Source organism: Hermetia illucens, chromosome 2 (assembly GCF_905115235.1).
Source record: "Hermetia illucens chromosome 2, iHerIll2.2.curated.20191125, whole genome shotgun sequence".
Classification (NCBI taxonomy): Eukaryota; Metazoa; Arthropoda; class Insecta; order Diptera; family Stratiomyidae; genus Hermetia; species Hermetia illucens.
Window position 1 is genome coordinate 13,128,597 of NC_051850.1, and position 22,090 is coordinate 13,150,686.

The 22,090-nt window shown below is 42.8% G+C and overlaps 2 protein-coding genes across 2 annotated transcripts; one reads left to right on the forward strand and one right to left on the reverse strand.

The window, feature by feature from the left end:
• Window positions 1-71: 71 nt before the first annotated feature.
• On the forward strand, window positions 72-9,709 carry LOC119650056. The gene is made up of 4 exons (XM_038052545.1): window positions 72-418; window positions 549-732; window positions 791-975; window positions 7,624-9,709. The coding sequence occupies exons 1-4, from the start codon at window positions 172-174 to the stop codon at window positions 9,045-9,047; spliced, it is 2,040 nt and encodes a 679-aa protein (XP_037908473.1). The 5' UTR covers window positions 72-171; the 3' UTR covers window positions 9,048-9,709.
• A 4,965-nt stretch (window positions 9,710-14,674) lies between these two features.
• Window positions 14,675-22,067, reverse strand: LOC119648039 (chromatin assembly factor 1 subunit B). The gene is made up of 5 exons (XM_038049466.1): window positions 21,828-22,067; window positions 15,944-16,386; window positions 15,622-15,882; window positions 15,209-15,563; window positions 14,675-15,128 (listed from the first exon to the last, which is right to left on the reverse strand). The coding sequence occupies exons 1-5, from the start codon at window positions 21,960-21,962 to the stop codon at window positions 14,769-14,771; spliced, it is 1,554 nt and encodes a 517-aa protein (XP_037905394.1). The 5' UTR covers window positions 21,963-22,067; the 3' UTR covers window positions 14,675-14,768.
• Window positions 22,068-22,090: the final 23 nt, after the last annotated feature.

A 22,090-nucleotide genomic window follows, 5' to 3' on the forward strand; every position in this document is an offset into this window, starting at 1 on the left:
GTCATCTTTTGTTTCTTAGGTATTTGAGGTCGCCTAAATTTTTCCTAAATCTATCAACTTATGCTGCAGTTATTCAAGGAAAAAGAATACTATGAAATTCCAATCTCAACAGAGCTAATTTTCAAATTTTCCACAAGTTTAGTTCAACTTGTACATTTTCCGCATTTCAAAATGCACCAAACGAACCGCCCAACTTCCAAATCCAATTGTCATCGGCCAACACTAAATCCATTCAAATGTCAATCGAAATTATTGTTTTTAGTACACATCATGGACGTTGAGAATTCGAATCGGAGTGATGTGAGATGTCGCCGACCATTAAAACGCCTTCCATACATCGTAAATAACAATATATTCTCAATGGAGACGTACTTCGTATGGTTCAGCGCTTTAATATTCCTAACGGAATTGGTTACAGGTAAGCTAACGCCTTGAAATGAGTCAATTTCCTGGCCGACTATTTTTTGTTTACATCCGCGTACATGCGCAGAACGACTCACCTGTTGACTGTCGTTTTGATTTGCGGCTTTTGTTTTCGTTGCTTTCAGATCTCTGTTTGGTGGCCTATTACATACACGAGAACGAAGTGCGATGGGGGCTGATTACGTTTGCAATAATTTTCCTTCCTCTCATGATTTGTCAGCTTTGTTCGCTGCTCATGATGAGGACCCAGAAGGCAGTGGAGACTCCGGTGCTTGTTGTTCATTTGTTCTTAATGGGGATTCCCTACAGGTTAGGACTTTGTTGTGACGCATATGAATGGCTTCTTATGAGTTTTGTTGAATTGCAGGTATCACAGTATTTTGCGGAAAGTGGATAAGGATAAAATGACGACGCAGGAGGTGGAGTACGTGAGGAATATGATCCGCGAAGTGAATGTCCTGCAAACAGTGAACGCAATATTGCAGTATTGCCCGCAGTTTATGTTTCAAGCATTCCTGATAGTCTACAAAAAGTACAAATGCATCATTACAGGTCAGTCATACCTTATCTATGTTTCTAGATACATGAACCGCATCAAACTCCAAAATCGAAGGAATTAGGGAGGGATCCAACTGAAGATATGTGAATTTTCTGATATTTCGATTAAGCTTCTTAAATTGGGAGACTGTGTTGATTGTGTCTGCTTTTAGCATGTCGATGGTCGTAGTTAATCCCGTACTTCACTGAAGACCGTGACTGCTGCTGTGGGAGCAGGGAGGCAGAGTCTAGCCAGCTCTCCCACTCTGCAGCTAGAAATCTCTCTTGAGGTCCCCAAAGAATGGTTTATCCAGTGTCCGTAGCCTGACTCTAGCCAGAACTGGGCAATCGTAGAGAAAGTGCATGAGGGTTTCCCTTCCTTCTCCGCAGCTTCAATGCGAATTCTAGGGTAAACCTGGCGGTATGTTCCCCTATGGGCCAGTGCCCCGTGCAGACCGCCGTAATCTTGAATGAATTTGCACGCGTCTGGCGTAGGAACTCTCGTGATCAGGCTATGTAAGCCTTCGCCGTCTAAGGGCCGCGGCTGATATGTAGTGTGAGTAGACTTCGCCCCCGACAGCCGCCACCGAAACATCGACTGTATTCACCGAAGGGCTGCCAAGAGCAGAGCCTCGCCTGGCCAATCCGTCAGCCTGCTCATTCCCCTCTATGTTCCTATGCCCGGGAACTCCGAGGAGGGTGACCTTGAGCGTGCCGCCCAGACAGTTCAGCGCGTCTTTGCACTGCCCCATCAGCCTGGAAGATGTCGTCCTTGAGTACAAGGCCTTGATGGCCGCTTGACTGTCGGTTACAATGGTTATGTTACGCTTGGGACTCGAATCTCGCTCCAGTCATCAACAGGCTTCCAATATCACCAGTACTTCCGTCTGGAATACACTGGCGAAATCTGGGAGACCATACGACTTGGATACACTGTTTGTTATCGAGAAAACCCCCGCGCCGGCTCCACAGGCCATCTTTGATCCCTCGGTAAAGAATACTGAGTCATAGCCTTGCAACACGTTGCCGGTCTTCTACTTTGCCCTGGTTGGAAAGTCCACAGCAAAGTTCCTCGTGAAGTTCAGCTTGCGTGTGGAATAGTCCGTGAAGAATGTCCAGATTTCCCGAGGTACTTTGTCTAGGATGTTGCTGTGGCCGTAGGACTTCGCTACCTAGCATCCGGACTCACGTAGTATGACGGCACTGCACGCTGCAACGTATTTAATATGGAGGTCTAGGGGAGGACATACAGGAGTACATTGAAAGCATCTGCCGGGCAGGATTGCAGAGCCCCATTAGCACCTGCACACGCGGTTCTTTGAAACCTATCAAGCTTCATCCTATTGTATTTTTTTCTCAAAGCCTGCCACCATACAATAAAGCCGTACGTTAGGATCGGGCGCACTACAGTGGTGTACATCCAGAGAACCATCCTCGGCCGGAGACCCCATTTCTTTGCAAAGGTTCTCTTGCAGGCATAGAAGACTATACAGGCCTTCTTAACCATCAGTTCTATGTTCAATCTCCAATTTAGCTTCGGCCCCAGGATTACACCTAGATACTTTACAATAGGGGAAAGAACCAATCTTTGTTCATTCAGCAGTGGTAGATGGAATTCAGTATCCTTGTCTTGGTGGTGAATAGCATCAGTTGCGTTTTGGTTGGGTTTATGCTGAGTCCGCATCTTGCGGCACACAGGCACACCTTTCGCAACGCTCCTTCCATGATGTCGCTCATAATGGACAGAAACATCCCTGATACTAATATCACCCAGTCGTCGGCATACGCCACTACCTTCACCCCGCTGCTGTCCAATGTACGTAAAATTTTGTCCATTACTATTAACCAGAGCACCGGTGAGTTGGTGCCACCCTGGGGCGTGCCTCTGAAGCCCAGATCCGACTGGATTACCCTGGTACTTAGCATGGTTATAATCCAATGCGTGAGATACCTCTCCAATCCAATAACGGTCAAGGTTTCCTTGATGGCGTTGGTGCTAACGTTGTTAAAAGCTCCCTCTATATCCAAGAAGATACCTCGTGGAGACCGGTTTCTGTAGATTTTCCTTTGAAGTAGACGTGTTGGGACTTACAGAAAGGCGTTCTTTCCATAATCGTCCTTAAGTGAATGTCCAGGACGCATTCTAGGGTCTTCAGCACGAAAGAGGTCACGCTGATTGGTCGAAAGTTCTTCGCGGATTCATGACCGCGCCTGCCCACGTTCGGTATGAAAACCACTCTTACGCGCCTCCAGGACTGTGGTGCGTATCCTAAAGAGATGCAGCTCCGGTAAATCTCAACAAGCCACGGCACAACCCTTTCCTGCTGCTTCTGTAGCATGACTAGCATTATGCTATCTGGGCCTGGAGTTTTATATGCGGAGAAGCTGTTTATAGCCCAGCCGATCTTATCCCCGGTAATTACTGATTTGATAATCTCGCACAGCTGGGTTGACCGCAAATTCTCCAAGCAAGGTTTTGACTCACAGCCCTTCTCGCTGGCGGGAAAGTGTAATTGAACCAGCAGCTCCAAGGTTTCATTAGCATATTCCGTTCAGAAGCTTTCGATGTTCTGACAATAGTCCAACCAAGACCGCCTCTTGGCGGTCCTGGTCGGCGACTTGTACTTCTTCAGGCAGTCCTTGTATAGTTGCCAATATTTATACCTGTAGCAGATGTTGAAGATTTCTCTGGTCAGCTTCCTGAGGCTGGAGAGATCTTCATTCCACCACGGTGGCAGTGTCTTTTTGCTGTACTTAGTAGGACACGAGACTTTAAAGGCGGTATCGAATGCCTTTTCCAGAGCCCCGACCCTCAGGAAATGGAAGGTTGGTGTACTGTCCTTGTTACACATCGACAGGTTTGAAGTAATAATAAAATCAAAGAATGACTCACCTCTCTCGTTGATTTCCGAGCTGCCCCAAAGCGTATGCCTTGCATTAGCAGCGCAGCCTATCAACAGGTTGTCTTCCTTTGTTGCTATAGTGTTCGTCAGATGTTGCAGTTCTTCTGGCGGAGCTGATCGGTTGTGAGCCATGTAAACCGAGGAAATTTACACGTTCTCTGCCCCCGCCTGCTCCAGCTTGGTCACCACTAGGGCGCTGGAACTCAGGTTCGGACACAGAAAAGCGTGCAAACTCTTCCTCGCGAGATTGCATCCTCTAGGTCTATTTTGATCAGTGTCTCCTGTGCTGTCGAATAAATCAAAAGATTTGCTTTGGAGCTCTTTGATGGTTCGGTCGCCTCCGACTCAGTGCTCTTGTATTAGTGCTATGTCGATGTCTTCCTCTAAGAGGAAAACAAGATTAGCCGAGGCTCACTTCGATTGCTGGAGATTTATCTGCGTTACCCTTAGTAAGATCAGCTTGCGTGGGGGGTTCGTCAGTCCTCGTCCTCCCGTCGATCGTCACCTCCTCCAATAGCTCGTTGGCGGGGTCGATTGGATCTAGGTCGTCATCCGGTTTTGCAGAGCGGAACACTTTTACCTTCGCTTTCCTGACTCCGAATCGCACTTTATAGTCGGCCTTTTTCAGTGCCTCTTCGTTTATACGGAGTAGTAAAGGTTGGCTGTTTGTCTGAGATTCCTCCTCCTTGATAACAACCCAGTCTTCCATTAGGGCGCAGGAATCAGGGATCTTCGGCGACCGGTCTCTTGGGAATCTCGTTGTAAGGGATGACCTTGAGCTTTACGCCCTCCCAGGCGTCGTTGATTTTAGCGGCACAAAAACCGAGAAACTCCCTAGAGAACTGGTCCATGCAAGCTATAACGTGGAACCCACGGACCACCTGAGAGGAATCAAAGTCGGGGATGAGTCCCGCGTGTTTGCCTTCGGTGTCCAGGAGATGCTCGTAGACCATCCCCGACAGCCTGGCCTAAACATTGGTCAACACCTCCGGCGCTAGCTTGACACTAGCAGAATTATCATCCGCCAGCGCCACACGTAAGTGGCTCCTGACCACATCGCTGAAGTGTTTCGCAGTTCGTGGCCCGTCGGCTGACTATTGCTCCGCAATTTTCTTCGGATGTTGCTTAGCGTCTGAGCTCTTGCCCACTTTGCTCCGCTTCTTATCTTGCTCGACCTTGCCGTGAGATCGATTGTGTTTCAGAGCGATGGGCTTCGCCTTCTGCTCGTCTGCCAGGCGTTTGCTATTGTATTCCTCAACAATCGCCTGGTATTTAGCGAGGTTTTTTTTCATCCCGCTCGTTGACAGTACCGGCCCCCTTATTAGGAATCTTGCTGAAAATATGCAAGCCTTCTGGTACTAGTTCTTGAACAGAACACCAGTGGACCTTCGCTTCTTAGCCGGTTTCCGGCGACCGACGTTTTTGACGGTTTTCACTTTCGAGAGATCCCCCGACGTTGAGGGTTTCGGGTTAAGAGTACTATGTCTGGTACTCGCTACACCCAGTTTGACGGCAGTGGATTCCAAGCTGGAAACCGTCTGCCGCCTCGCCCCGGGAGGTCCTTGCGGTTGGTTTTAGCACAGCGGTGCTATGGCTGGCACCGAGTATACTGCTCTCGACGGCTACTGTCTCCTGGCTGGAGACCAGCAGCTCGTCCTGGCATCACCACTTCTTCTTCTATCGTCTTTTTTTTTGTTTTTTAAAAATTGAGTCCACGTCTTGGTCCCACGAGTAGTCAGGGAAGAATGTCCACCCTGGCTGGCTCGGCCACCAGGGTAAGGGTCTTATTTGAAATTGAAGGTGCCCAAGGTATTCAGAGTTCGCATACTAAAGACCAAGCTCCCCATTGGCCACGCAGCCCTGGGCTTATGTTGTTCCACCTTGGCTTGGGGTCCTATTAGCACCTTCTCCGGTGCAAGGAATAGGTTAAAATTTTTTATGAAAGAAGCTGAGGCGCTTGGAAAATTCTATATTCACATCCTCGTTAATAATGACAAGTAATGTATCTTCACAAAAGTTGTGTTGAGACAACGACTTTTGTTTGCCCCTTTCCAAAATCAACCGCAATTCATAATGACCACTTGAGTAGTGTTTGAGTTTTCAAATTAAATGGCTAAGATTTGACAGAATGGGTGCACCAGTAGGTATCAAGCACTTAGCATTGAGAATGATTACCTTTTTTTTTTAGAAAGTTCAGCCAGCGTGATTGCAAGTGGCCTTAATACAGGGGGATCTCGAAATTTCGTAACCTGATTATTCGTATTTTCTACTGATCCGTACAAATTTGGTGGTCCCCAGAGATAATTTTTATTATTTTTGTCCCCGATGATTCGTACCAAACAGCCAGCCCCCGGACTATCGGGATTCCACTGTATAGTGCTTTTTGTTGGACCGTTTAGTATTTTTCGGTCGAAAGGAGTGATCTACATAAATTGGTTGTTTCTGACGCGCTGGCATGGTTGTCATACATCTGTATATGGAGCATACTGCATCATCATATATGTCGATTCCTGGCAATATACCTCAGCTCCTCCACACTTTCCCGAGAAAGTTGCAATCCTTCCTGATTTCGTTCTCGTCAGCCATCCTGGAATAGTAGATTCCATTGGATGGTATAGTCCACAATTGATTTATTACCTTTTCTAATAGTGTGACCTATAATAATAATAATCGTTGGCGCAACAATCCCTATTGGATCAGGGCCTTGAAGTGTGTTAGAGCGCTTCATTTAAGACCGTAACGGTACACTACAGGATAACAGTACCCTGCAGGAGGTAATGTGGTCAGCATTGTGCTCGCGCGAGATTATGACCCTGAATTGACTCAGGTACTCATTCACAGCTGAGACGACTGGTGTTGGACGTCAAATCACGATGCAAATCCTACTGCCACCAGTGAGATTTGAGCCGTGACCTTCCGTAAGACCGTGTGACCTATTCAATGCCATTTTCGCCTTCTGATCAACACGTCCATTATATGTTGTCCGTACTCGTCGAAATTTTTAATTTGGTATTGTCTTAGGCCTAAGTATCCCGATCACGCAGAAGTGGACTGAGAGAAACTTAGAACTTTCGAGTAACAGTGGCGGTTGCTTACCTTGTATTACTTCCATATAGCAGCCCCGAGAGGATATTGACGCCCGACATTCTCAATTGAATGTTGCTGTTTAGATATTTGCATTTTTAGACTCTGGACAAAGCAGCTAGTTCGTCGAGCGACATCAAAATCGGTGCCATCTTCGACAACAACCCTTTTTACTTATACAAACTGTTCAACGCCCTCCATATTCTTGCCATTAATTCAAATAGGAGGAGTAGGTGAAATGAAAACCTTGGTTTTGTTTGCCTACTCCTGAGCTACTTGGCCACGCGACTGTTTTCAGGGTTGTTGAGGTATTCGAGGAAAGAAGTCCTCCCGAGACCCCAACCGAGGCAGAATAGGGGACATCACCGATAACGAGAAGAAATATCGGCAACAAATTATGACCCTGGCGACCGTTACTTTCCTCCTACTCCTCAATGCAGCTCATGGTATTTTACGTCATCTTATGCCGCTCTTATAATGACCATTAGTTTCCTCGGAATGCTCCTCCTGCGTAGAGCAGGAAACAGATATTTTTCACTTGGTTTCATAGTTTATTGTTTATAAGTTGTAACGAACTATTGACATCATCATTCGTTTTGTACGTAATTAACTCTTGAAATAACTAAAAGGTACTATCCCCAAGTGTTAACTGAATTCGAAATATTTTCTTTGATAGGTGTTTCAGCTGGTCTGGCAGGATTTTCTTTCTTATGGCATATCTTCATACATTTCTACTATTACGCGAAAAGTTGCCACACTGATTTAGATGCAAGCGGTTCAGTAGCCGAGAATGGAATTATCGACAACCTGACATCATCTCAACGTCGTAATGTAAGAAATTTGACGCCAACCGAAGAGAATTTATCTAAGAATTACAAGAAATGTAAAATCAGCGATAATTTGAAAATATTCGAAAAACCTATGTACAAAACAGATGACAATAATTTGATGTCAAAGAAGCCAACACTTAAGCATGTTGAAAAAAACAAACTTTTTGGTTTCAACAAGCGCAAAACCGTTTATCAGACGAATGATTTCGACGTTAGTGATATCAATAATACGTCGACCGTCTTTTTTGAAGTGAATGAAAGCAGCGACAGTTACAACAAACTTTGCATTTCACCAGTAAAGCGGGCAGAAGAGTTCAACAACGAAAACAACGCCAATTTGAGCATTACAAAGAAAATGTTGGATAAAGAAAGTGATCCAGAGTTCAAAAGTACCGACATGGCTGCAGGGCCAGTGGAGAGCAGATTTCTCAAACGCAAAGGGATATGCTCGTCGCAAGAAATGCTTCATTTGGTCGACATTATGAGTGACATTCCACCTGAACAAATTGATGTGATGGCTAAAAGTCTGGTTGAAATGGGCGGTGAGGAAAATCTCAAAACAGATACAGAACAAGCCGACAATTCCCGACTTTTGGAAAAATTTCCTGAAATGATTGACGCGAAACTAATGGAAAATATTGAAACAGTCATTTACGAGAATCAAGTGATTTTCCAAGAGAGAATTCGTAAGAATCAACTGACAATTCAGAACTTAAAGTTGCAGGATCAACTTTTGTCCAAGTACATAGACAGTATTAAGAATCTGCCATCAAATGAAGTCTTCAGTATTCGTGACTATGAGAATATGTGCTTTGCGAATGTTAGTCGGCAGAACCGCTTGAAGCACTGGCGTAATTATCTGCAAGACATCAACACGCATATGCATGACAATTCAACTGTTCAAAATAGCAGTTTTTATGTGAATACGAACACAATGTCCAACTCCCTAACCGATCTCTACGTGAACGGTACCGATGTAGGGTCAGTTGCAACTGACGATTGTAAACTTTCAGACCAGGTTTCAACTCCATCTTCTCTTGCGAAGAAGATTCCACGCGCCATAAAGCTACCGCCCAGCGATGAGCTATCACTCGATGATAATATGAGTGATCATAATTTCTACGTAAACATGAGTGGTTCGAGCTCATCGATGCCTCGGAAGAATATACTGGTGGAAACTATAAATGCCATCAACGCTGATACACCAGTAAGAAATTTACTCAGTAAATCATCGAATTTACCCAACAGTATTGCGTCGAGCATAAAATGATGGTGACCATTTAGATTAAGATTTTTTGGTGCATATTAATATGCTGTGACAACTGGACCATCACAGTGAATTTGTGTTTATAGTATTATATTAGAATTAGATATGTGAGTTGATTCATTATTTTGAGAATCTTTGGTTTTTTTACATTATTTTTCTGTTAAAATGTTGAGGACTTGATTTTTTATGTAAAAATGAGTCTTGATTTGCTGAAAAGCGGATATTTTCATATGAAGCATTTACCGATCATTTGATTTGATATTTTATAATATATTTTTATATTAAACCGAATATTGACTCAGAAAACTACAACAAAAACATTAGATGCATCTTCCATATCATTGACATTTACTTCCGGTATCGCTACGAAAAATATGACATTGGGTTGTATTTTTTTTTGTTATTTATTTGTGAAGAAAATGCTTATCTGGGTGCCAATATAGCTTCTCTAGTTTGTAGTATATTATTACAGACAATTCTCAACACAGCGAGCAATCTACGGCAATAGAATTTAGTTGTATATTTTGAAGAATCATTTTTTATTTTTTTTTTCTATGATAGAAATGAACCTCATTTATGCCATTCGAGTGATGTATTTTTTTACAAAGCTGGTTATATATTTCATTCTTTTATATATGGATTTAATAAAAAAGTATTGAAAGTCACATTTAGATATTTCCTTTGTTTCAGTCGACGAATATCTTTCACTTTACTTGTTACATATGTGTAGCAAATAATGGAGTTTTGCACTAGGATTGATGAATCAGTAAATGAATTTAGTTTAGTGGGGAGAGCCAACAACTCATAAGCACTCAGGCCTTTTCATAGGCCCATTGTACTATCCTTGCAAGACGCATATTCAATGGCCTCCCACCTGCGGTATTCGCAGGCTTTTGCGAATCTGAGAACAATTTCCAAAGACAGAGATTGTGCAGATTTTTCGTTGGAGAAAACCTTACCGATGTGTCTTCGTATGAGGTCTGAGGTGGCCGGATAGCTGCATATGAAGTGCAGAGCCGTCTCCTCCTCCTCATATTGATTGCATATAGCGAAAACTACCACTCCAATTTTTTTCCACCTGGGATTTTAAAGACCAGTATCTCGTTAGAGTTTTCAGACCCCACTTCTTGAGGCAAAAAAAATTCCACCCCAAAGAATTTCGCTAGCTGGCAGAATTTCAAATTTCTCCATTCGGGTGCGTGATTCCTTGGAATTTCCCCCTTCAGAGTAGACTTGACAGTGGATGGCCGAATGCAAAAAGCTGATTCTGGCCACACCATTGTGGTTCCAGACTCTCTCTCTAATTATTACGACTAGATGCTTGTGTGAAGAGCTCTGTGTCCTCCAGGGGTCAAACCAAGGGGTCCATTACCAGGAGCCATAAAATAGGGGAAAGAACCGCTTCTTGTGGGCAGCCCCTCCATCAATAAACTTCTGTCCGACCAGTATTTGGATCTTTCTCCACTCCAGCATGAAGCATCTAGCTGATTAACGGTAGATCGGTTTCATGCTGTCTTGCCTCGCTGCGAATGAGACAATTGAAGGCATTTTCGATGTCCATGAATTTTGTTCATGTCCTAAGGTGTATTCTTTTTCGAATATCGTCTTTTCAATTTTGGCCGGGAGCGTATGGAGTTCTGTCTCCCTGGATTAGCTTTTCTGTTAAGGGTGTTGGCTACAGTGAAATGGCCACTTAGGAATGTATGCATCCCTTACGAAACTGATCGGTGAAAAACTTTTTTCGTCTGTGTAGGCGGGTACTCTTTGAGAATAAATACCACTTTCAAATCACGCCAGTTAATTGGAATATAAGCGTGTGCTAGGTAGGCACGTATGGTATATATTCCGAATTTATAGACCCAGGGCATCCATTCTCTCTATTGCCAGAGCAGGAATGCTGCCATTGGGACCCGCAGGCTTGTATCTATGGAATGAGTTAAATGTCCATTTTACTCGCTCTAGTGATACTACCTTATATGTCAGTCTATCGGTTGAGGGTTATATCACCTGTTGGCCCCAAGATGAAATTTTCAATGCAGTCTGTGAAGTGCACTTCTAGCAAACGATTTTCCGTTGCTTCATTGTTTTCTGTGTACCTCTCATTCTGTAAACGTAGATAATTGAGCTTCTGGATACGTTTTTTGACAAGGACACGGTTTCCTCAAGAGAGTTAGTCTCTCCAGCATCTCCATTATGATCGCTTAACTGATCTTATGCTCTTTTTTAGAGCTTCCTGAGTCTCTTGGTACCGAGTCCAGGCAGCAGCTGAATCAGAGCTTAGAGCTCGATTAAGGAGCATCCTCGTCTTTCTCCGCTCTTTTGCTAAATCCGTGTTCCACCATTGTATTGTAATAATTATTAAATTTATCGTTCCACCACAGTGTTTTATCTGTCTTTCGCTTATTGAGTGGACAGCTCTTTTCGAAAGACTCTCTCATGCTAGTGGTGACCATCTGGGTTGTTTTCTCAATTACAGCAATGGATTTGATGGGGGTTGCAGGGATCGTAACGTGGGCGCTCAATTTTGTTTTATAAGTCGCCCAACCTGTCTTCCGTGAATTACGAAATGGAATGGTTGGAGTATCCTTGCTCTTTACGAAATCAATGCGCCTGTTATTCGAGAGTGTGATATCGTTTGATACTCTCCACTCTACGAAAAAAGCCACAATATCAGGAGATGCAACCGTGATGTTGATGATCAATCGGTTTACCACATTGAAGAAAGTGGGTTCATAACCCAAATTGAGGATCTGCAGATTGGTTTCTACCAGATACTCTAATAGTCTCGATGTTTGAACTTCCCCAGCATATATGGTGGGCGTTGATATCATTTGAGAAATATGACACCTCATCTACCCTTCAGATGAAGATGCCGTGGGCAGTACGCCCCTTCAATGGTTTTAGGAACCGACACTAAAGAAGACTGTACAGATTTTGTCAACCATGTTTGTAACAACTGCTCTACAAATAACGATAGGTTATTGAATTATGGTATCTTAACACAATGATTTTTGAGTACTTCGATGTTATCTTAAAAGAATATTTTCTATTGTCGTTTCGTAATAACTTTCATTGTGAGGTTTACGAATTAATGACCAAGAAACAGAATAGCATTCAGCGGTTGGTGTTTATCGCTTCGGTTTTTCAAATTTATTATTATTGTTTTTCTGTTTCCTTTGAAATTAGGGGTGAAGAACAAATTCTCGCTCCAAGGGAAGCGGTTATGCCTCTACTTGTCTTTCTACGGTACCGTGGTATGTATGCATTTGGGGGTCGTTGAGTATAGCTTCGGGGAACCAGTTCCATGGTTGATACAAGGCACCAAAATTCAACACTTGGCATTTTCAGAGCTGATCCTATAACCGAGTTACCATTGGTTCAAAAATCAGAGAAGCTGATCCAGATTCTGGAATGAAACATATAGGCGAACACCAAGCACCACCAAACCGATCGTATTTGTCTTTGGTATAAGCCAAGTTATTGGCCATCCCTCACAATGTCGTAATGTAATATATTTAAAGGGCATAAGTGGTAACCAAAAAAAGGATGATGAAGAGAATCACAATGTCGCCATTGACAATTATAAAATGTTCCATACTATTAGGTGTCTTCGAGACTTAAGAGATGTTAATCCAGTTAGAAATGATAAATGCAATTGGTTAGGGATGCAATTCAAACCTGGAGCCTTGTTGTCACGGATTCTACCACATATTTTTCGCAGTTTCTTCTGGATTATTGGAGGTATTACGCATTCGCTGAACTAGACCACCGTTTACCTTCCGCTGCTTTGGCAGTAAAGAAACAGACCGGCAACAATCTCTTTCAGGAGGCTAGGACAGGTCGGCTGCAATGATGTTCGCGGCTTTTTCATTATAACCCTGTGGGCCCCTCCCTAAAAAATTTATATTGGCTCTGAAATAGAGACTTCAATAAAATAAAGAGATAATATCTGGGTCGGCAAAATTTCTATATGGCCTTTTCGACAACCTTCTCCAACGATAATAACAAGCATGGATATTTGTATTGAATGTAGGAATATTCTTATTCCTTCTAATTCATTTCAAGTTGAAGCAAAGGATCTCCACAAAGTTTCCATTCGGACCTGTCCATTGCTGATCTTTTAGTTTTTGTTGCCACTGATTGTCAATTATTTTCCACGGTTCCTTCTCAATGTGGTAATCATTGTGTTTACGTTTTTTGTGCCTTGCAGTTATTTGTGAGGATTCTACTTTGAAATAATATTTCTTGATCTTCATAGTTTATATCCCACACCATTTGCATTTTTCTTTAATTTGTACGGCTGTTATTTCAGGGTTTGTCACTCTTAATAATATTTGATTTGGATTAACTAGAATTTCTTGTATTGGTTTGAAATTCCTGTCCGCAGTCAATTATCGCAAACCACTTTGAGTGTGGAGAAATTATCTCTAAACTGCCAACACACGGAACTCCTTTAAAAAGTGAAATTTTCTTAATTTCCTCCTGGTATCGTGATACGACCGCAATCAATCGGAGGGTGACTCGCACATATACCGGTCTGCGGAAAATGGAGAGATTCCACCGGGGCCCGAGGCGCTCAGGAATGAAAGTGAATTTGGCAGTGGTTCAGGAAGCGGCGGATTAGAAAATTGCATGTCTCACGATGCAGTTGAGGAAGGAGAATTACGTCCGGGATCCCGGCATGAATTTCACCGTGCAGTTTTTGCGCAAGTTTTAACCCCGGTCACGGAATTTCTCTATACGGCCCTGCATATATACTTCATACGAGTATATAGATTGGGAATTCGCAGATATTTTCATTTCACCCGACTTGCAGCAGTTTGCTTTGGGCTTAGAACTCCACATGAATTCTAAATCAAAACGAGGAAGGTTAGTTTTATTATAGTTAGGGGGAATGATAGTCGGTCATCTGATGACTACTTACAACAGTACTACTACCAACAACATTATTTATCATTGAGCCAAGAACAATTAGGTCTTTTTGAAAGGGTTTATGGAGACATCTTCAATCTAAATTTTACACTCTATCATTGATCGGGTACTTCTCCCAGCTGGCTGTCCAGGGAATATGGTATTCTCGATGATTGCATCGTCGAATTATTATCAACTCTTGTAACCAAACAATATTATCACCACAATAAACATTGTCTCCGGATAGCTGAGTGGTTAGAGCACAAGGCTGTCTTAGCGAAGGTCGCGGTTCAAATCTCGCGGGCGGCAGTGGGATTTGTATTATGATTTGACGTCGGATACCAGTCGACTCAGCTGTGAACGAGTACCTGAGTCAAATCAGGGTAATAATCTCGGGCGAACGTAATGCTGACCACATTGGCTCCTACAGTGTTCTGTAGTGTACCGTTACGGTCTTGAATGAAGTGCTCTAACACTTCAAGGCCCTGATCCAATATGGATTGTTGTGCCAACGATTATTATTATTAGTTGTGAAACTTTCTGACACTTACCTTTGGATCAAGAAACACACGCAGTGGTTCGGAATGTAAAGTACCCCGTTCACAACTGATCGATCGGAACGATTATAGTAGAATATAGAGTACGCAAGGATCATTCACTACCCGCAATCATTATCGGCACTGAAAAACCTCATCTAATTACACAGTAAAACTATATAATTCATCACTTCCGCTTATATTTAATTTAACTTAGGATACAGCTAAAAAGTTAGTCATAGGGAAATCATAAAATAAAATCTTTTAACTTGTTTGTCTAAGATTTCGTTCTCTCGCTCGAATCCTGTGATTCTTCGTAAACCAAACGAATATCTTCTGTATGTTCAGGTGACAGAAGAACAGATGTGTCCAGATTACTGCGCGGTTGCCGATGGATCGGAATAGGAGTAACAGGTCGATTTATCTTTTCCGGTGTTTCAAATTTGCTATCGGAACTGATAATTTCTGGAATAACAGCGTTGTCAATAATAGGTAAAGTTTCTAATTGAACGTCTGTGATGATCGTTTCTGGCTTCTTCTTCTCGTCTTCCTTTGTACTTTTAGCATTGCTTGCAGGTTTTTTCGGTTTCTCGACTGCATCAGAATTAGGTTTGATATTTTCCTTATTCACCTGTTCCTATAATGAAGAATAAGTTGTATTATATTATTTGGAACTAGTAATTGTTAACTTAATAAGGATGAGCACAATTTACTTACCACTTTATTTTCTGTCACATTCTCTTTAACGTAGACTTCACCCAATTCGTCCTCCGCAAACGTTATCAACGAACAGAAACCATCTGTACTTGAGACTACCAAAATTCTTCCGTCATTCGACCATGCCAAATCCGTTAAACGTGTATAATGAATATTTGATATTAAACCGAATGGCATCGTTTGCTGTGTATCGTATAAGTAAACCGATGTCTTGGTAGCAATGGCGAAAATCATTCGATAAGGCAGTGGAATAACTGGCTGGTTAGTATCGCTATGTGGACGCAATTTAAATAAGAGCGGGCAGCATACTACAGCCACTGTATATTGGTCCGGAGAAGGGAGAATTATTGCGGGTCTAGGGAGAAAAATAATCGGATGAAATAAGTCTATGAACCAAAGGGAAATAAACCTACTGTTTCAGACTGTATCTGGAGAAGATATAAGTTAAGTTTATAGGTTTCGTTACTCCATCAAAATCAGCAACACCAGCCGGAGTAATGAGTAGCTTCCCATCGGGACTAAAACATAATCGCCGGAAGAACGTTTGTAATGTATCATCATGAAACAATCGAACTGACTTGTCAAACAAGTTATTATCAGGAGGCACGGGGAGTGTACATTTGCTCACACGATGTAATGTCTTCTTTGTTTGTATGTCGAATATTCGGAGGTACCTAAAAAATCAATGCAAGTCCATTACGTAACCACTAACATTAGTTATTCACAATATATCACCTGTCTGTGCTCAAGGTGGCAAGATACTGATTTTGTGGATCCCATGCAACACCTTGAACGAATCCTTTGTGCTCGTTCAAAAGAGCCACTGACTTTCCTTTAGACACATCCCAAATCATTGCCGTATTATCGACAGACCCGCTGGCAAGAAACAGACTGTTTGGGCTCCAACTCAGATCGTAAACGTCCTCCATGTGACCACGTAAGATTTTAAGAGTCAACCAAATTTCTTTGTCTTGTTCATTGGCTGTGTCGACAATGTTCAAAACTTCACTTTCTCCTTTTTGTTTCCAAATAAATATCACGCTCTCATCATCACCTGATGCTAGGAGTTCACCGTTAGGTGACCATTTCACAGCATTAACTGCTCTTTGATGTCGCGTTAGATCAGCAGCAATGTCTAAGTTTATCGATCCAGATTCATTGAAGGTCATGTACCATATCTTTTATTATGGATATTGAAGTAATACGTTATCATTATTGGAAGGAATTATTGATTTGTTATTGAATTTCATGATTTTGTTTAAATAATGTCAGGGTGAGATGAAATAATAGAAAGTAAAAAATGCGTAGACCCAGCTCCCCCTCATTCTATCATTCACATCAAATTTGGAAGTGTGGGCTTAATATTTATGCATTGTTGACAAAATATTGACAAGTCGTTGGTTGAATAAGATCCACTCATATGCACTGGTAATTGCTCTGTGCCCCAATATCGATCGTAAAGAGCATTATCCCTATGATGGGAAACTGTTCGACTAGCTGCACAGGTGTTCATTTTATTAGCTGCGTTTAGGTAAATTTGATGCCCTAGACGTTATCCGTAAAAGATCTCTAGGCAAATTCGCTTGAATTTTATAGTCTTTGGAGTATGAAATTGGATCGGGTGATTATATGTGAGTGAGCCGACTCACCGAAAAGAGTCACATTTATCATTACTACCTATCAATCTCTCTGGGTTCGCTTAAGCTTACCACTTGAAAAATGGAGGAAAAAACAATTACGGCAAGGAAACTGTGTGGATGCGTTAAACTCCACTAAGTAGCAAACAGAAAACAGTAACTGAGTTTAAAACAAAGTTCGTTATTTAAAAATGTCCTTACTGTTAATGTCATCTACATCGTCCTAGCAGTTTCCAAGAAGTTCGACTTTTATGATAAAATTATAACAAAAGGTGAAGGGAATCTGTTTTTAAGTTTTTGTGTGGAACAAAACTTTATTAAAATCGATTCAATGTCTGTCTGTTAGACTGTCACACCCGATTAATGGTACTCGGAAACGGCTGAACCGATTGCTACAAAATTTGATGAGTTTATGTGATCTGTGTGTCCCTTCACATGCTGCGAGTGGCGCCATTTTGTATTAAGTTTGAAGGGGCTCCCCGTACATGCGAAAGGGAGGTGTACATTTTTTTTTTACAGAATATGAGCATGTGGGGTATCAAATCAAAGGGGTCACATAGTACTTCCCGGTCTTATTTCTTATATAGAGTAAAAGATATGGCAGATAGGGCTCAAACTGTGTACCCCAAAAAGTGAAACAGGTCTCGTTCTCAGAACATACCCAATCGAAAAATCTGAAAAAAAAAACACACTGATGCAACTATATGAAATCTAGGCCTTAAAATACTTCCCGTTCCGATATCTGCACAAATAAATTTAATAATAGTGTATCACCATGTTTTAGAAATTTATCGGTGCAGCAACTTTGCAATTTCACAGATTACTCACGGAGAAAGCTATCGCCATACCTGGCAGTTAGGTACAAAATGCAAATCCATTGAATGAGAAGGAGTCGCTCCTGCAATCATTTGTATATTGTGGAACTGTTGCGGCTATCAGACTGCAAGGCGTGTTGATTTGAGTGACCGGAGAGATCTACCACGAAAAATTTATTTGGAACGTCGGCGTGATTAACTAAGGTAGGACATTGTTAAGCTGACGTGTCTTACGGTAATGAGATGAAGATGTTCTGTTGGACTAGTGGCGTAATACGCTTTGATCACATCCAAAATGAGGATATTCACGATCGATATGGGGTTGCACCGATCGTGGAAAAATTGCCAGAGATGTCTTTGATGGCATGGTCACGTAATACGCGCCAACGAGAATTCACTAGCCAAGATTGGTCGGAACATCGAAATCGATGGTAAACGGCCAAAAAGCCGACTCAAACAACGGTGGCTTGATACGCTGGAAGGCGATTTGAGTCTCGGGAAGGGGATTTGAAAGTCTCGGGATGGCATCCAGATCTGGCTTTTGATAAAACAAAATGGCGAAATCGATCACAACAAGTCGACTCCGATTGTAAACGGGAAAAAGGCTGGAGAAAAAGAAGATTGTTAAGCTGACCCAAATCAGCATTAGCAATGCCAGCAGACGGGTGAAGAACTGCCGAGAGTTTGAACTGTGCCATTCCCAGGGAAATACCCTTAGTTAAAATTCTTGACCCATACTGAAGCACCGACTTTCTGTTGTATGTAGTCGGTTACGACGGTATGGCGAAAGTCACTTCAATCATGTTCAGAATGCAATGTACACGAGAAACCAGCGGAGTTTTTCTTTAGATCACTCTACAAATCCCAACGCAGCATCGCAGTATAGTTTTCGGTAATGGAAGCAAAAGAGTATTAGGGTTTACTTTGGGAGTTACCAAGCCGAATACCATACTAAGCATTAGTGACCTTCACATCCAAGCTATAACCGAGATATACTTCTACAAATACCTAGGAATTCTGAAAGGAAACCATGTTCGAGTTGGTGATCTGAAAAATGCTTTCCTGTTCGAATTCCTGAAAAAAAAGTGAAAAGTTGCTAAAATCGCATCTTTCGGGGATGAATAAAATAAACCCACTGAATATGTATTCCCTATCCCTTCACTGGCTTATGTGTTCTGAATATTACCGTGAATGATGATCGATCGGGAAAACGTCCAAAAGCGGTTACGGATTACGTTTTCCAAATTCTGCCAGTGAGCGGATGAACTTGCCTCGTGACATCGGGAGGCAGGAGCGTGGTTGGCATTGCGACACAACATCACCGTCAAGCCGATTCGATACGTGTGCATGCGGCTGTTTGTAAAGCAGATTGCAGGCTGAGGCTACTTTACTTGAAGGATCGATCTTTCAATTCTCTGAGTGGGGTAAGTCGGACCAAGAATGAATCGATGAGCGGAAGTCGAAAGCAATGCACGATAAACCCGTAAATTGCTTCTGGTTGCCAATCTGCATTTATCGAACAGATGGCTGGGTGCTGAGGAGCTGTTTGCTGAGACGGATGATTTATGTGTGCCATTCAGGAAGGTGTGGTCGCCACCCGAGTTTATAGTAAGCGGGTGGTTGGTTTTCCACATCTTGATATCAGCATTTGGGCTCGAGTGGTTCCGCTTCGGTCATGGTTAAGTTTCCACGACCCTTCGTTTTCTCCAAGTAAATTCGGCTATTTTGCAACTGTTGTATAATAACAGCACGGCAAACGTCTCCGTGTCCGAAGTGCTGGCACGGGTGCTACCGTTTGGCGACGTAACCCGGAGGCCGATTAGACTTGTCGCCGACGTTCCCCGAACCAACTGCTGCATAAGATGAAGCAATTGGGCGGGGGTAAGGTCGGGATTGAGCTTCTGAAGACGCTGTGGTTGCAGCGACTCCCGGAGAGCATCCAAGCCAACTTGGCCTGTGCGGACTTCGGAACATTGGAGGTGTTAGTGCGGTTCCTTCACGCTCTGTTTTCAGTGAAGCATCGCGGGAGGCTGCGGGGTGAATTTCTGAGCTTCTGCAGATAGTGGCAACCCTCGCGGCTACCGTGTCTAAGCTAGCGGCAACAGTGAAAGTTTTGTGTTGGGGGGTAGGCCCCGAATTCGTCCGCAATTCGCCAACCGAAATGGGCGATCCGAGACCTCCACGCGCGTCCGGGACCTCCACAAGTCCTGCAATTTGCTCGTGGTATCTTCGCTGACAAGGCAAAAAGTATACCAGCCAGTGCACGTTCACGGCTTCTAAAAACTGAACATTTTGTGAGTTGCGTCGGCAGCTACCCAGAACGCAGCTTCACTCCGCTTAACAATATATAATCTCTTGAGCAAGCGCCATTATCTGATCGACACAGGCGCAGACGTCTCAGTTCTCCGGGTATCGCGGAATAACAAAACTTCTTTTTCAAGAAATTGAATACAGTTCAACAGAACTACAGCACCTACGATCGTGAGATATTAGCCGCGTATATGGCGATACTCCCTAGAAGTATCGCCGTACGCCGTACGTACGAACCACAAGTCTTTTACCTTCGCTTTTAAGCAGAAGCCCGACAAAACGTCCCCTCACCAACTTCAGTTAAACTTCATAAGCCAGTTTACTTTGAACATGCATGCATTTAAGAGATTAAAATGCCTGCCACGGCCGATTTTTCGGCAATCGCCGAGGCACAGAAAGATCATACAGTGCTCCAGAGCCTCAAGGGCATCACCAAATACAAATTTCGGGAGTTTTCCCTCTTCGACTTAATTTCCGAAACACTCTGCGAGACCTATGAAAAGGGACCTAGGCTATATATTTTGGTCACAATTAAATATTTCTGGTCCTAAATTAATAAAGATGTTAATTTCTGAGCAAGAGATTGCATCGCGTACCAGAAATGTAAAGTCACCAAGCCCGTATAGAAAGAATTAGGATCTTTTCCCATCGCTTACCGCAGAGAGAAAATCTGATCTGTTGCTGATTTGCCTGGAGTGAAGCCTCTTTGGCATGGACCAATGATGTTCTGGGCGTATGGGGCTATCCGACCTAGCAAGATAGAAGAGAATATCCTATAGATGGTACTCAGCAACGTGATACCTCTATAATTGCTGCACTGTGTGATATTTCCCTTTTTATGTATGAGACAGATAATGTTTCCTTGCCAGTCGTCAGGCATTGATTCTCTGTCCCACACCTTGAGCACAAGTTGATGAACCACTTGGTGTAATTGGTCGGCTGCATATTCAACCAATTCGGCTGTAATTCCATCGGCTCCTGGCGATTTACCATTTTTAAGCCGATGAATTGCACGGAATGTTTCTTCTATACTTGGTGGTGGCAGTATTTGTCCCTCGTCTTCAGTTGGCGGGACGTCCAACTCGCCCATGTTCTGGTGGTTCAGTAATTCATTAAAGTACTCAACCCATCGCTCCAGTATGCCCATTCTGTCGGAAATCAGATTCCCCTCTTTGTCTCGGCAGGATCAACATCGAGGTGTGTAAGGCATCATCTTGCTGACTTGTTGGTAAAACTTCCGCGCCTGGCGTGGTTGCTCCCTGTACTTTTCGAGTTCATAGACCTGTTGGTTCTCCCAGGCTTCCTTTTTCTGTCTGTGAAGTCGCTTCTCCGCTCGCTGAAGTTCGTGATAAGTCTCCTCGCGTGCCCGCGTTCTTTGAGAATGCAGCATCCTTCCGTTCCGTAGCGAGCTTACATTCATCGTCAAACCAACCGTTCCGATTCTTTTTGCGGCTGGGGCCAAATATGTTTGTAGCCGTATTTATGATAACGTTCTTCAAGTGATTGTGAAGATCATTTGTTGATGCTTCATCTCCAGGATCTCTATTGATTGCGGCATCCATTTCACATTTAGCATTTCAAATAATTTAATATCGGATTCAAAGTTGCTTTCATAGCTTTGACAGAAGGAATATCAATAAGGGTACGCACATTCCAAAGACTGCTTCATGATCATGTTCGATTAATAAACATTCAATCAAAGATTGTTTGTTGAGGTGAAATGGACCCACAGATGTGATAGGCAAAGCCAAGACATATGAAGGTTTTACTACTTTCATTATTATGGAAGCTAATTCGCGAACTATCACAATTATTGAAATAGTTGCAGAGATGCTAGCAACTTTGTTATTATCTTACCAAAACATGGGAGTCCGTCCCACCTGATGCAAGTCGATAGAACTCATTTTTGTCGTTTGAATTTTTCGGTTGTATATCAATGCTAAGCACTGGATCACGATTATGCCAAGATATTTCAGGTATGGCGCACTTCATTTTGTATAATATTCCCTGAACAAACGTATACGAACAATATTTTTATAAGCAACAATGTGCAATAACAATTCCTCTCAATTTTCCGCACTTTCCTTTAACCGCCAATTTCACTGTCAAACCTACTCAAT